The following is a 17,026-nucleotide window of genomic DNA, read 5'->3' as shown; positions in this document are numbered from 1 at the left end:
TGGAATTGTACTGTACATCCTTTTACCTAGTTGTCCAGTCTTCCAGAATTGCCTCAAGGCTCAGATCACAACATTAATTCTCTAGTTTATTCACCTGAAAGACTAGACACACAATCCAATTATGCAGTTGAACTGCCACTTTTCTCTGCAGTGAAGGTGCTACTGTCCCAGCTTGATCAGAATAAGCTTAAGACATGTCTTTGACAGTACACTGCTCCACCTCCTCTCCAAGGTGTGTGTAAGGTTTAAAATATGTGACTTTAGGTTTTACAGACTCTTGCCAAAAAAGGCTTTGGGCCAAATCTGTTTCAAAATTCAGAAATTTGCAGAAGCAATCCCTGTACCATCATTACACACTGAATAGGACATGAGGAAGCACCCAATGATCAAACAACACAGTATTTTTTTTGCAGTAAAACATTTCAGTATTCATACCAAGTTAAATGAATAAAAGCCTATAAATAACATCTCCTTAGTTCAAGATAACTCACTTTGCTTCAAATGAGTTCTAAACTTAAAAAAAAAAAAAAAAGATCTTTGTGATTTTCAGAGCATTTTGAATTCCAGAATTATAGATTCTGAACCTATTATTGCATTCCAAGCACAAACCTACAGAGATCCAGGTCTTTTTACTTTTTTTGCTCCCCTTTTTCTTGAAATGGGCATTTTACTCTGTTCCCTATGTTGCCCTGGCCGGTCCAGGACTCATAGAGTCATGCTGTCCTCCTGCCTCAACTTCCTGAGTAGCAGGGACTACAGGAGCGTACCAGCATTCCTGACAAAAGGGACCTCTTGAGAATAAATAAAAATTAACTTAAATAAAAATTAACTTTATTGAATATATTAGAAAACATCAAAAAGAATTAGTGGATTGGGCTGTAATGCCAGCAACTCAGGAAGCTGAAGCAGGAAGATTGAAAGTTAAGCTCAGCTTCAACAACATAATAAGACTGTATCTCAAAATAAAAATAAAAAGGACTGGGGATGTATCTCAGTGGTAGCATCCCTGGGTTCAATCCCTAGTACTAAAAACAAAAACAAAAAAAATTTAAAATAAGAATAAGATGGATTGATATTAACTTGATAATATCCACCAATGAACTGAAAAATACAATTAGTACACACACTTTGAGTGAAGGTTAATGAGGGCTGGGGATGTAACTCAGTGGTAAAGTACTTGCCTTAAATGAGGATTAATGAGATTGTTCCTGGCATGTAACATTGGTACAACAACCCTAATTTTATCTTTTTTCGAAATTTGGTTGGAAAAATAGTATTTTACTGTGCTAGTGGTTTTCATTCATTACTTTTTCTCTTTCAAATGATCACATTTTGGGTACAGATTTGAAAAGTAAGGACTCTGCTTCCTCTGTGAAATCAGCTTTCTCTCCCAGCTCACTTTGTCATCCTATACAGGTACTCAGATATCTGTCTGAACCTTCTGTGCCCTTATAGTAACTTTAAAATGAATTTAAATTAAGCTGGTACAATGGCAAATGCCTGTAATCCCACCTACTCAGGAGACTGAGGCAGGAGAACCACAAGTTCAAGGCCAATTTAGCAAGACCTTGTCTCAAAAAATAAAAAGAACTAAGGATATAGCTCAATGGTAGAACAACCCTGGGTTCAATCCCAAATAAAAGGAATGGAGGGAGAGGATGAGAATGAATCTTGAGAGGTATCTGAGGACAAAATAGTTTAGATGGGTTAAAATTGATTTATCAAAAGTACTAGAATGTTAATTTCCTTTATTTAGTTCTTTAAAATTATTTAATTTATAATTTTTTAAAGATCTTAATATTTTATTCTAAATGGACTGGAAATTTTTAAAAACTTAACATTGCTAGTTTTTAAAGCCTTCTCAAACTCATGTGAACCAGTTCGGGTTTTTTTGTTTTGTTTTGTTTTCCTCAAGGAAAATTAAATCAGTTAAATGTCTTATCTCTAATTAAAAACCTTTCCAAAATTTCATTCAAAGGAAACTTATATTTTAGCAGTGTCTTTTTTAATATTATTGTCTCTGTGTTATCAATATTAGTATTAACCAAATAGTACAATTAGTGACACAGTATAAGCATATATAGATATATAGACAGCATGGAATCTGAGCCAGCAGGGTCTCAATACAGGCTCTAGACCCACTGCTTAGTGGTTGAGTGGCTTTAGGGAAAAAACATCTTCTCTTCCTTCTTTCCCCTCTCCTCTTCCTTCCCCCCCCCCCACTGTTTTGAGACAGGGTCTTACTAAAGTGCCCACTCTGGCCTCTAACTTGTGATCTTCCTACCTTAGCTTCCCAAGTAGCTGGGATTACAGACATGTACCATCATGCCCAACTGATACATAACCTTTTCTGAGCTTAGATTTCTATACTGATAAGTTGAAAATAATAATTTCTGTGTTTTAGGATTGTTTTGAGAACTAAATGAAATTATGTAAAGCATCACAGAGATTAAAGAATCAGTAAATGGTAACCTTGTTTTCAAAATTATCATAACTTTATAGTGTTCTAATTATAAAACATGAAAAGAAAGTTTTTACCCAAAGTATACATGAGTCAAAACATCATATTGTTTCCCTCATTGCTAGACTTTAAGGTTTTTCTTTCTACTGCAATATGAACTTCCACTTTAACTTAAAGTAGGAATAAACATGCATACACTCTCTTTTTAAAAAAATCATATCATATGCCATAAAGTTTAAAATGAAAAAACAATGTTTCCACCCAAATTCTCAACATTCAAAGTAATCATTGGTAAAATTATATAGATATGGATGCACAACTTCATATAAATAGATTTATACTAACCAAACTTGATTTTAATCTCTAGCACTCATTAAATTCCAAATAAATTTATATTTCAGGAATATTATTAAATTTTTATTGGGACCCTTTTGTTCTTTGGTTAGGCTAAACTCCCAGATAATGCTAGGAAGATATCTGGAGCTCAGAGCAATAGCATTATTTTATTTTATTTTTTATTTTTTTGGTACTAGGAATTGAACTCAGGGGCACTTAACCACTGAGCCATATCCCCAGACCTTTTTTGTATTTTATTTAGAGACAGTGTCTCACTGAGTTGCTTAGGGCCTTGCTAAATTGCTGAGGCTGGCTTTGAACTCGCTATCCTACTGTCTCAGCCTCCCAAGCTGCTGGGATTATAGGCTGCACCACTGCACCCTGCTACAGTAGCATTATGAACATAATTTTTTTATTACATAATTTTTGAGACTGTTATCCAGAGAACATTATTCTCTCTGGCCAAGAAATGATCCTACTTATTCTAAAATTTATTGCTGGGTTGCTGACAACCTGAGATTCCATCTCCAGACATGTTGATTTATAAGTAAGGAAACTAAGGCCTGGAGAGGCGGGTTAAGTTAGCCAGGGTGACACATAAATGTATTTTAGATTTCAATGACTGCTTCTTAAAAAATCTAATAAGTTCCATAAAGTAAGAGTTTGCAGAAGTCACTAAATTTGGAGATTCAGGTTTATTCCTTCTTTATTCATGTTTGAATGGATTTTAGAGTGCAAATTTAAACATACAGTAGATTATATTAGATGACCTTTAATTGGACAATTCGTATTTAGGAAATTATTTTCTTAGCTGGACACAGTGAAACATGCCTGTAATCCCAGTGGCTCGGGAGGCTTGAGGCAGGAGGACTGTGAATTGAAAGCCAGCCTCAGTAATTTAGCAAGGCCCTAAGCAACTAAGTGAGAACCTGTCTCGAAATAAAAAGGACTGGGGATGTGGCTCAGTGGTTAAACACCCCTGTGTTCAATACTCAGTATCCAAAAAAAAAAAAAAAAATTTTTTTTTTTCTTGCCAGGAACAGTAACACACACCTTTAATCCCAGCTACTCAGGAGGCTGAGGCTGACCTCAAACTTGGGATACTCCTGCCTCAGCTTCCACAGTTGCTGGGATTATAGGTGTGTGCCACTATACCCAGTATGTCTTGTTTTTTAAGTGCTAAGTGTGAAGGCCCTTTGGTCTAACTACTGAGTATAATAGTTGCAATCAGAATAACAATATTTTTCTCTCTGTTCTCTCTTGTGTTGTAGAGTCGACAATTAGAATCAGAAACTGGGACCACAGAGGAGCACAGTCTAAATAAAGAGGCTAGGAAATGGGCCACACGTGTGGCACGTGAGCACAAAAACATTGTTCATCAACAACGGGTAAGTGTAGTAGAATCCTGGCCACATTCAGCTTAAGCCAAGTGTCAGACCCATTTAAGGAGCTAAATTTTATTAATGTGAAAAGCACCCATATATGTTTTTTCTATTCTTTCTCAAACTCAACAATATAGTCTTATCTATCTATTTATCTTAAAAATTCTGTAAACCTTGTAGCAGCAACACATTAATTCACCTGTTTGCCATAAAATTGCCTAAGAAAGACTAGTGATGGTGTCTTACAGTTTGTTGGGCAGGGGAAGAGGCATACATATGATAAATTAAAGTAGACTTTCATCTCTCAAGACAAGTTTTTTTGAAGACACAGTTGTAAATTCCATGAAAATATATTTTCAAGACTAAACTCCAAGTGCAAAGAAATTATTTTAAATATAGTAGTTTTTTTTTAGTTTGATTTTCAGTATCTATATCCTCTTTCTTTGCCTTCACGTCCAACTTCTTAAAAGAATTGTCTACACTTACATATCCTGACCTCCCTCCTACTTTTCAGCTCATTATGTTTAAGCTTTGCCTTGCTTTCCTTCTGATCATTCCTTTCCTTCTAAATTTATCATAATCACCAGTGATGTCTGTTGCAAGATCCAAAGTGGACACTTGATCTCTCGTTTTTCTTTTTCTTTTTTTTTTAAATTTATTTATTTTTTTTTATTGATTGTTCAAAACATTACAAAGCTCTTGACATATCATATTTCATACATTAGATTCAAGTGGGTTATGAACTCCCTCTCGTTTTTCTTAACCAGTCAAGTTTCATCATAACTAACAACACCCTTCTTCTTAAAACACTCTTCAGCCCTCTGTAACTCAGCATTGTTCCAGTTTTCCCTCTTCCTCTTCAGCCTGTCTAGATTCTTTCATGGGTTGCTCTTTCTCTATCCAATGGTTAAATATTTAAATCCCTTAGATTCCTGAACTAGGCTGTCTTTTTTTTTTAAAAAAAACTCTTTACTCTCCCTACCATCCATCTCATACACTGCTATTTTTTCACTTTCAACCTAATCATAAACTAATATTTTCAACATTGGGCCTTGCTTGCTGCTGTATCCCATGTATTTTTTTGCCTACTTTGACATCTTATTTCACTTGTCTCACAGGAGACAGTGTTTTGGGATTTTTGTTGTTGTTGTTTGTTTTTTGTGGGTTTTTCTTGTTGTTGTTGTTTTGGTTTTGGTTTTTTGATTATTAAACTGGGAATTGGACCCAAGAGTGCTTTACCACTGAATTGCATTCCCAAACCTTATTTTATTTTATTTATTTATTTATTTGGTACCTGGGATTGAACCCAGGAGCACTTAATCACTGAGCCACATCCCCACCCCTTTTTTTATATATTTTATTTAGAGACAGGGTCTTGCTCAGTTGCTGAGGCCAATGTTGAACTCACCATCCTCCTTATCTTAGCCTCCTGAGCCACTGGGATTACAGGTGTGTGCCACCACACCCAGCTTTGTGTCTTATTTTGAAATAGGTTCTTACTGTGTTGCTGACAGTCTTGTTAAGTTGCTGAGACTGGCCTCAAACTTGGATCTTCCTGCCTTAGCCTCCTGAGTCACAGGTTTACAGTCATCTGCCATCATACCCAGCTTAAAAAAAAATTTAAAAAGCATTTTTTTTAATAATGTCTCTCAGTATTCTGGGTATTGGTAGTTTCAACTTGGCAGTTATCACTTTATAATAATCAGATAATGGCCAGTGCTGGTGTCATCTCATGTGAAATAACTGGTTCTTTTTTTTTTTTTTAAAGAGAGAGAGAGAATTTTTAATATTTATTTTCTTTTTAGTTTTCGGCGGACACAACATCTTTATTTGTACGTGGTGCTGAGGATCAAACTCAGCATCATGTGCATGCCAGGCAAGCGTGCTACCGCTTGAGCCCCATCCCCAGCCCCCAAAATAACTGGTTCTTAGGCTGGGGAGATCTAAACAGTTGGGAACTAGAATGCTAGGGCTTCTTACACACTTCTGTCTCTGTGTAGTCTCTCCACATGATCTCTCCAACATGGTGGCTTCAGGTTGGCTATACTGCTTACATGGTAGCACAAAGCCCCAAAGATATAAGTTCCAAGAGTGAGAAAATAAAACCTGTGTATTCTTCTGACCTAGCCTCAGAAACATCATTGGGATTGCTGAGTCATATTTTATTGAGACAATCACAAAGGCCTGTCCATAGTTCAAGGAGATAGGACATACACTCTACTTCTTGGTGGAGAAGTAACAAAGTTGGAAAAACATGCAGAATGAGAAATGTAATAACAATTTTTTGAAAAACATAGTCTGCCACAGTATACCTTATGGTTAAAACTTCACATACCTCCGACATGCAAAATACACTCACTTCTTATCCCCCAAAGCCTGTTTTTTGTTTTGTTTTGTTTTGTTTTTGCTAAAATCTGTCCACAATTAATAAAAATTATAAACCAAGAGCTAAAGCTCAGTAAACCTGAGGCAGGTAAAACACAAAGAAAATCATACCACAGTGCATCATAGTCAGCTTTAAAATACAAAAAATGTTTAAGAGTTGTCAGGCGTGGTTATATACACGTATAATCCCAACTACTCAGGAGGCTGGGGAGGAGGCAATCACAAGTTCAAGACCTGCCTGGACAACTTATTGAGACCATTAAATAAAAAAAAAGGTTGGGGATATAGCTCTGTAGTAGTAGTCCCCAGGTTCCATCCTAGTATGAGATATTGGGATGGGGGGGTGGTAATTGATTGTCTATGATGAAAAATCAAAAATGTTTCCTTCAAGATCAAGAACAAGATAAGAATGTTCACTCTCACCATGTTTACTCAACATAGGAGTTCTAGAGCAGTTATAGCAAAGTTGCCAGAGCAGTTATAGCAAAGTTGCAGGACGCAAAATAAAAACACAAAAATCAGTTGCATTTCTAAATACTAACAATGAGTACTGCAAAAAGGAAATTAATACATCTCCAGTACCACAGCAACAACAAAAAAAGGAAATTAAGAAAGCAATTTCATTTCTAGTAACACCAAAAAGAAAATATCAAGAAGGTAAAAGACTTGTACACTGGGAACTACAAAAACATTGATGATAGATTAAAGCGGGCATAAGTAAATGGAAAGACAGTTCATGTTCATTAAGTGAAGGTATTGATAAGATGACAGTAACTCCCAGAATGATGTCCAGATTCCATGTAATTCCTATCAAAATCCCATTGGGAACATATCCAGTATTCATGGAACTGAAGGCAGATATTATTTTGGGTTTGTTTTATGGGGGCTTCTTTTGATGTGTTTGTTTTGTTTTGTTTGTTACTGGAGATTGAACCCAAAGGCTCTTTGCCTCTGAGACACATCCACAGCCCTTTTTCTTTATTTCGAGACAGGGTCTCATTAAGTTGCTGAGGCTGGCTTTGAACTTGTAATACTCCTGCTTCAACCTCCCAGATAGCTGCAGATATTGATAAATGGCACTTAATACCAAAATGTTCTTCAAATTCAATGTAGTTCCCTTCAAAATCTGAGCAGTGTTATTTACAAGAAAAGACAAAGCCATTCTAAAATTCATATGAGATCTCAAGAGACCCCAAATAGCCAAAATAGTCATGAAAAATAATAAGGTTAGAGAACTCCTACTTCCTGATTTCAAAGCTTATAAAACTACAGAGATTGAGATAGTGCAGTACTGGCATAAGGACACATATATAGACTTTAACTACATATGAAATCTGTTTTTATTTATTTTGGAGGGATGGGTACTAGGGATTGAATTCAGGGGCACTCTGCCACTGAGCCACATCCTCAGCCCTGTTTTGTATTTTATTTAGAGGCAGGGTCTCAACTGAGTTGCTTAGCACCTCACTTTTGCGGAGGCTGACTTTAAACTTGAGATCCTCCTGCCTCAGCCTCCCAAGCTGCTAGGATTATAGGTTTGCACCACTACGCCCAGTATATGAAGACTATTTTAAAAATACCAGTTTTCTCCATATATTCAATGTAATACAGGTTAAATACCCAGCATTTTTTTTAATTAACAAGCTAATTCTCAAAGATATGTGAAAATGCAAATCATCTAAGATAGCCAAAACAATTTTGAAAAAGAAGGATTAGATTGGAGGGCTTTCTCCACCTGGTTTCAAGACATAAAACTATACTAATCAAGATGTTTCAGCATTGGTATGAGGATATACTTACAGATGAATGGAATAAAATGAAGAGTCTAGAAGTAGGCCCACACATATATGGTCTGTTGATTTTAGACAAAGGTATAACAAACTTGTAAAAATTATAAATATATATATATATATATATATATATATATATATATATATATATATATAAAAAATAACATGCCTTGCACATGTGAGATACTGGGTTTGATCCTTAGCACCACATAAAAATAAATAAAATAAAGGTACTGTGTCCATCTACAACTAAAAAGAAGAAGACAAGATTGAGTCCCCTGTCTCCTTCCCAGCTATTAGCGGAGGCTGTCTTTAGCCCCTAGAAGCTACTCTTCCTGGTCCTTGCACTTGTGCTTCCACATCTCAGAATCAGCAATGGCACACTGAATCCTTCTGCTTAGAATCTCTAATTTCCTTTCTACCCATCTCTTATCTTACTCTAGCCAGAGAAAATTCTTTGCTTGAAAGATATCACATGATTATATTGGACTTACTTAGGTAATCAAGGATGATCTCATTATTTTAAGGTTCCTAACTCTAATACTTCTGCAAATTACATCATACATACCCACAGTTTCAGACACCAGGGTATTTACATCTTCAAAGCCATGCTGCTTATTACAGTGATAAAACAAGAAAACAACATCTATCATCACCACTACTTTTCAGTGTCATATAGGATTAGTCAATGTGTTAATTAAAGAAAACCAGTTAAGAGATTTAAATATTAGGAAAAGGCACATCCATCATTATTTATTAATAATATGTGTACCCAAAATACCAAGACCCAATTGTCAATGATGGTTTAGTAAAGTGAACAAATACAAGAATATATTTTTAGAAATCATTAATTTTCTGAGGTTAGGAATCTGGCTCAGTGGTAGAGCATTTGCCTAGCATGAGTGAGGCCTGGGTTCAGTCTTCAAAACTGAAGGGAAAAAGGAGAACTTTAGTTTTCTCATTAATCAGAAATAATAAATTGCAAATACAGTGGGAAAAAGTTATTCATCACAGCAGTAAAATACTGATAAGGTAAAGGAGTATAAAATTTTAATGAAACTTAGAAAATATATTTGGAGAAGCTTGACATTCTGGCTCTAAAGTTTACCTGGAATTCTTTTTATAAACACACAAGAATGAGACTTACCACATACTAAATCATAAAATAGTGACCACAGAAATTAACTGTGGTCTAATACAAAAAAATAGCAAATCTATTAAAGAACATATGATAATTTAGAATAATGGTCTTATCAAGATACCATTTTTGGCATACACAATTGCTAAATCCATTTACTAAAGGATTTACTAACTCTTTTCCCCAAAGATTTGAAATGTCAATCAAGATGCCATTTTTCAGGTAGGAGGGAAATGTAATGATGAACAGTATATTAAAAGCTGCCAAGAAATTATTGTTACGTCTGATAATGGTATTATGGTTGTATAAAACAATTTACATTTAGAGACATTTATTATAACATGTAGGAATAAAATGACTTAATATCGATTTTTTTCCTTCAAATGCTGTAGCAAAGAACAAAAAGGATAAGTAAAGCAAATTTTAACATTTTTTTGAATCTCAGTGATTAATATATGGGATTTATCGTAATAGATGCTCTAAAACTTTCGAGTATATTTGAATTTTTTTATAATGGAAAACATGTTAGCCTGGGGGTATGACTTGAGTGATAGAACATGTATGTGCTTAGCATGCATGAAGCCCTGGGTTCAATTCCAAGCACTACCAAAAAAAAAAAAAGTTAATGGCATTTCAAATCTTTGGGGAAAAGAGTTAGTAAATCCTTTAGTAAATGGATTTAGCAATTGTGTATGTTTAGGGGAAAATACACCATTAGATTTCTTTCTTCCACTATATACAAAATAAATTTTAGAAAACTAAAGAGCTAAGTGCTAAGCGCTAAACATATAACTATTAAAAAACTAGAAGAACCTAGAATATTTATATATATTTAGTTATCAGTGGGCCTTTATTTTATTCATTTATATGTGGTGCTGAGAATTGAACTCAGTCCCTCACACATGCTAGGCAAACCCTGTACCAGAGTCACAACCTCAGCCCCATATTTTTGGTATATTACAGATACCTTTTTTGGGGGTGGGGGGGTACCAGGGGTTGAACTCAGGGGTACTCAACTACTGAGCCACATCCCTAGCCCCACGCCTTTTTTTAATTTTATTTAGAGACAGGGTCTCACTGAGTTGCTTAGCTCCTTGCCATTGCTGAGGCTGGCTTTGAACTTGCAATCTGCCTGCCTCAGCCTCCAGAGCTGCTGGGACTACAGGCATTCGTCACTGCGCTCAGCCATATACCTTTTTAAATGAAACAAAACTCAGGAGCTATAAAGGGAAAGACTGATAAAATGTGACCAGTGTGATTTGCCAGTATTTTACTAAGAATTTTTGCATCTATGTTCATCAGGGATATTGGCCTGAAGTTTTCTTTCCTTGGTGTATTTTGTCTGGTCATAGGTTGAGTTTAGAAGGGTTCCCTTCTTTTCTATTTCATAGAATAGTTTGAAGTAGATTGGTGTTCTTCTTTGAAGGAAGGTCTGGTAGAACTCAGCTGAGAATCCTTCAAGTCCAGGGCTTTTCTTTGTTGGTAGGCCTTTCATGGCATCTTCAGTTTCATCGCTTGAAATTAACCTGTTTAAATTTTCTATGTCTTCCTGATTCAATTTGGGTAGGTCATATTTCTCTAGAATACTGTTGATGTCTTCAAGATTTTCTGTTTAACTGGAGTATAAGTTTTTAAAATAGTTTCTGATCATCCTCTGTATTTCAGTGGTGTCTGTGGTGATATATCCTTTTTCATCATGAATTTTAGAAATTTGAGTTTTTTTCTCTTTTTCTCTTGGTTAGCATGGCTAAAGTTTTCTCGATTTTATTGATTTTTTTTTTTTTTGGAAGAACCAACTCAACAGTGAGATCATTTTTTAAAAAATACATTGGCATAATTTTAAAGATTGGCAAAATTCAGTGTGGGTAAGATACAAGGAAGAGTAGGTACAACTTTGTGTAGATAATCTGGTAATGTCTATTAAAATTAAAATGTGCATTTTCTGCTTTTATGTTTTTTATCTTAAATATTCCTATATGTGTTCAAAAAGTCATTGACTTTTGTACAAAAAGTCATTGTACAAAGGGTTCTTTGTACAGAGCCACATATAATGTTGAGAAATTTGAAAATTCAAAAGGCAAAGTAAGAGTAAATGAAACATGTATAGTTAAATTCTTGGATCTATAGATTAATTAAAGAGAATGAGGTCAGTCTATTTATACAGACATGAAAAGCTTTCTTAGAAACATTGAGAAGACAGTAAACAAAGTTTTCTGTTTGTTTTTATATGTATAGAAATGCTCGAAAGTGGTTTGGAAAAATAAAAATTAATTGATGGTATGACAGTTATACCTCATAATGGATTATACAATGTAATAAAAGACTTTTGCCATTTTGCATTAATTGTTTTGTAACAGTATTTTATATTCATGTAAATTTTAAAAACTAAAGGTATGCATGTCAAAACTTGTACAATCTAAGTAAGATCTGTAGATTGAGCCAGTGTCAATTTTTATACTCTATTGCAGTAGCCCCTACTTATCTGCAGTTCACTATCCATGGTTTCAGTTACCTGAAGTCAACCACAGACCAGAAATGCTAAATGTAAAAGTTCAGAAATAAACATTTTAGATGTTTTAAATTGCACACCATTCTGAATAACATTAGGAAATCTCATTCTTTCCCACCCAAGATCCAAAACACTTTAACCATAATTTTTACACTATGTACCCTATCCACCTGTTACTTACTGAGTAGCCTGTTAGATTATCAAATCCACTGTTATAATATCAGAGTGTTTTGCTTAACCTTTTATTTTACTTAATTACAACAGAATACAAGACTATTGATGCAAAGGAGGCACCATGACATAAAACAGATTAATTTTTCCACCGAGAAGCATTGTTGCATGGCTTATAGAAAAATACACAGTAATTTTAGAATTCAGTATTACCAGCATTTTTAGCATCCATTGAGGGTCTTGGAAAGTATCTCCTGAGGATAAAGGGAAACTACTAATGTAAAGTTATATAAATTTTTACCATTGGGGGAAGTTGGGTGAAGGGAGTGTGTACTAGTTTTGCAACTTACAGAGTCTATAATCCACATTTTTTTAAATTAAATAAATAAATGAAACAAAATTAAAAGTTAAAGAAAGGATAATAATTTGTTAAAAGAGGAATCATGGTTTTAGTTACTAAAATCTTTCAAATAATCACTCAAGGAACAAAGATGAGAAGGAGGATTATTTTCTGTACCTGTTTTCTCTTTAGGTTCTAAATGAACTTGAATGCCATGGAGTTGCTGTATCAGAACAAAGCCGAGCAGAACTGGAACAGAAAATAGATGAAGCTAGAGAAAATATTCGTAAAGCAGAGGTAAGGGGGCAGCTAACTATGGCATTTTGCCCAACTCCAGTCAGTGTCACAGCTGTGATACACCTTTGAAGCTGAGTTCCTACCCTTATTAAGTTGAAGGGGAATCACCATCTTCATTTGTGTCCACAGTAGTATTATTGAATGCCTGCTTTGTAGAAAGTATACATATAGCAGACTTTGAACCTGCTGTGAAGAGTTCATAATCATGAAAATTACATAACAAAAGAATTAAGTCACAATAAAGATATTAAAGTTTCACAAAGTAAAATGATAATCAAGTTAATGGTAGAGATATTTATGTTTATATATAAAATGATAATTTATATATTATAGAATATATAATAACATTTATATATAATTTATATGTATTATATAATCATACATAGTAATATATTTATATAAAATTATATATGTATATATTTAGAACCTAAAAAATCTCCCTTATATGGATGGTTTCTGAATCTAGGGGATGTACATGTTGTGTACAGCATCAGAGTTCATCAACCCCAGGCTAATACTCCTTGCCCTAGAGGAGGAGAGGTCAAAATGAGAGAACAAGAAAGTATTAGCAAAAGGGGGCAGGTACAGGGTGGAGTTTGGCAGTTGAAAGTGATTAGAATAACAGATTTTTGTAAGGAAATGTGATAGAAAGTAAGTAAACTATTGTGGTTAGGGCCAGTTCACAGAGGATACACATGTGTATTCATCTACTCTGCTACAGCATGGTGAAGGGGATATGGAGGTAGACATTTAAAAAAAAAAAAAAGAAAAAGATCAAGACTTTACAACCCTCAAGAGACTATGTTCTTATTAGGAAAGCCTAAAGAATGCCAAAGATAACCAAGACTGTGAAGCACAAGTGCCGAAGAGTGGCCATACAAGTATGCTTCAGGAAGTGGAGGACACGGGGAGCACTGGGGGAGGGGTTGTCAGAGCAGAGGTAGGACTTAGGATGGTGTTAGCCAGTGAATAGTATTCAATTAGTCAGGGAAAAGGGAATAACATAGATCTGTGGCTTGCAACCTCAAGAAACAGAACTTGAACCAAAATATGAAGGTAGGAAGGAGGCAGGTTTCAGTTTGATGTTGGGAAATATTTTCTAAGAGTCAAATCTTCTGAGTGGCAGAATAAGTACATAATGCAACACTGTAAGGGCTCAGGATTCTGGGCAAGCATCTGTCAGGGACTTTGTACAAGAAATTCTGGCATTGGTGAAGGTAATGTAAACTAGTGATTTTCAGACACCCCTTTATTGCTCTAGAGGTTTTGAAAAAGTGCTTCAGTGGTTGTGGGGTAAGGGTGAGGCAACAGAGGCAAACACAGGGTATATGAGCGTGTTTTTGACAGAGCCCCATGGAAGTGATTTGAACCAGAATGGGTTTGCCATCTTCATGGTCTAAAGAAGCTCCGGTAACCTCTCCTCTGATTCATTCCTGACATAGTCTGACCCACAGCCTCCATAGTGAGAAGGGCAGGGTGTGCAGTGAGCAGCCATTTTCCTCTCTGAATTCGGAATCACGGCTAAACTAATACCCTCTGGTGCTGGCCAAGTACTGCTGGCAGGCTCTTGTCTGGTTTGGGAAACACTGGCTTGTGGTAGAAGAGATTATTCTGTTGTATTGTTTCTCTTCACTCCAGATGAAGCCAGTATTACCGCCTTAGTGGAACAGAAGTGATTACCTTAGGACAAGTCTCAGAAGTTTTCTGAAGGGGTTGTACTTCTATTTTCCATTTCCAGACTCCATCCATGATATCACTATCTAGTACCTTAACTCCACTAGTGCCTCTAGTACCACATCTTTTATAGTAGTAGTACTAATAGCTGTCTGTCACAAAGAGTCTAAATAAAGGCCAGTTGACCTTTTATTTCCATGAGTATGAGTATGCTAAACTACACTGTTAGCTTAAAACTAAAAATATAAAGTGAGATTCCCACAACAGAATATCTCACCTCTCCTAATACATTTAAGTCTGCATTCTCAAAGATCATTTTCGTTCCAAAATATGGAATATGCTAAAATTATAATGTCAGATTATCTCAGTTTTGAGTGTCTGTAAAATGTAATTAATTCTATTATCTTAAAATGATCTCTCAGATTCCTCATATTAGAGAATAAAAAAAAAAATTCCCAGCTAAAATTAGCTGGCAAATAAGAGGGCATGTGTATTGGGGCAGTGCTTACAAGATTGTCATAATGAAATTTTTTGATAGACTAGAAAACGAAAGATTGACATTAATTGTTTCTGTACACACCCTCTTTCTTTTCTCTGCCTGTGTATCTTTTGCATTGATTTTTCTGAATTGCATAGTTACTCAATAGCTTTTTACCTAATTATGAAGTACCTGTTACAAGAGAGAGAAAGGTGGTTAAAATTGCATTATAGCTTTCATGTTTGGTTTTTAATTCCTGCTAACAAGAATGATACTGTCCCTTGTTGAGTAATCTGCTTTATCCAGTCTTTCCTATATTATGTCTCCATTCAGTGTTGCTAATTAGAATAAAAGTCATTTGTGGTCTTTTGTAATAGGTTAAAGAAACTTCCAACTAGAAGAAATTCAAAATATAAAAAATGCTTTTCCAAAGACTAGAGATCTTTAATTCTTGTCTGGTTAATTTGGGGCAGATTTACTAACTGATTAATTCAACAACTGCATCAGCTATGTTCCAGATACTAATGAAAATACTATACTCACTGGGCATGGTGGCACACACCTGTAATCCCAGTGACTCAGGAAGCTGAAGCAAGAGGATCACAAGTTCAAAGCCAGCCTCAGCAACTTAATGAGGTCCTAAGCAACTTAGCGAAACCCTGTCTTAAAATTAAAAAAAAATAAAAAGGGCTTAGGATGTGACTCAGTTAAGTTCTCTAGGTTCAGTCCCAGGTACCAAAAAACAAAACAACAACAAAAAATAATACCAATAGTGATGGACAAACTCTTGTTTTACTGTTATGATCTTTGGATTGTCACACAGGAGTATTTGTACGAGCTATATCACGTCTTCAGCCTCTAATTCAGGAATTTGAAATAAGACAACTGTTTAATTGAAATGTTAATTTTTTTAATTTTATTTTTATTTTTTGATACCAGAGACCTAGTGGCACTTAACCACTAAGCCACATCCCCAGCCCTTTTTAATTTTTTATTTTGAAACAGATGGTTAGGGCCTGAGTTGCTGAGTCTGACCTTAAACTTGCTTCGATCCTCCTGCCTCGGCCTCCCAAGCCACTGGTATTATAGGCATGCACCACCATGCCCAGCTAATAATAATGTTCTTAATATGGTATTTAGGAATTCAGTTTTTTTGAAATGCCTTTTGTCATATACACACACATTCATCATTTATGTTAATTTTTACATAACTATTTAAAAAGTAATAGCTTAGAGTGTTACAACATATAATGATGTTAAATGTAATTCCCATGTTACTACAATGAAAATGGCTATAGAATACACAAAAAGAAATGAGAAGGGAACTAAAACATGACACTGAAAAATCAACTAAACACAAAAGACAATAATACAGGAGGAAGTAGAGACTAAAAAGCTATAAAGCATATATAAAACAAACAGTCCTTCCTTATCAGTAATTACTTTAAGTGTAAATGTATTAAATTGTCCAGTCAAAACTTAGAAATTGGCAGAAATTTGCTTTCTATAGGAGACTCAACTTTAGATCCAAAGACACAGACAGATTGAAATAAATGGATGGAAGAAGATATTCCACGCAAATAAGAACCAGAAGAGATCAGGGTTGCAGAAAGACAAATACTGTGTGATTTCACCTGGATGAGGCACCTAAAGTAATCAGATTCATAGACAAAAAGTAGAATGGAGGTTACCAAGGGCTGGGAGAGGGAGAATGGCAAATTGTTGTTTTTTGTTTTCTTTAGTACTGGGGATTGAACCCAGGAGTGCTCAGCAACTGAGCCATATCCCCAGCTTATATATATATTTTAGAGACAGCATCTTACTGAGTTGCTTTAGGGCCTCTCTAAGTTGCTGAGGCTGGCTTTGAACTCACAGTCCTCCTACCTCAGACTCCCAAGAAATTATTGTTTAATGTATAGGGTTTCCATTTTGCAAAATGAAAGAGAGCTGGAAGATAGTGGTAATGGCTGCACATCAGTATGAATGTACTTAATGCCACTGAACAATACACTTCAAATGGTTAGTTAGCATGGAAAATTTATGTTACATACACTTTACTACAATA

General features: G+C 35.2%; 1 protein-coding gene across 1 annotated transcript in view; it reads left to right on the top strand.

Annotated features, from left to right (window-relative positions):
- Fchsd2 (FCH and double SH3 domains 2) overlaps positions 1–17,026 on the top strand; it is a 239,774-nt gene that overhangs the window by 178,032 nt on the left and 44,716 nt on the right. Inside the window, exons 11-12 of the mRNA XM_027942853.2 lie at positions 4,069–4,185; positions 12,705–12,809. Of these exons, the coding sequence (XP_027798654.1) occupies positions 4,069–4,185; positions 12,705–12,809 (222 nt within the window). The remainder of the gene's footprint in view (positions 1–4,068; positions 4,186–12,704; positions 12,810–17,026) is intronic.

The sequence above is a fragment of the Marmota flaviventris genome, chromosome 9, assembly GCF_047511675.1.
Source record: "Marmota flaviventris isolate mMarFla1 chromosome 9, mMarFla1.hap1, whole genome shotgun sequence".
Classification (NCBI taxonomy): Eukaryota; Metazoa; Chordata; class Mammalia; order Rodentia; family Sciuridae; genus Marmota; species Marmota flaviventris.
Note: the sequence above shows the minus strand (reverse complement) of the source record. Positions and strands in the feature narration are given on the sequence as shown.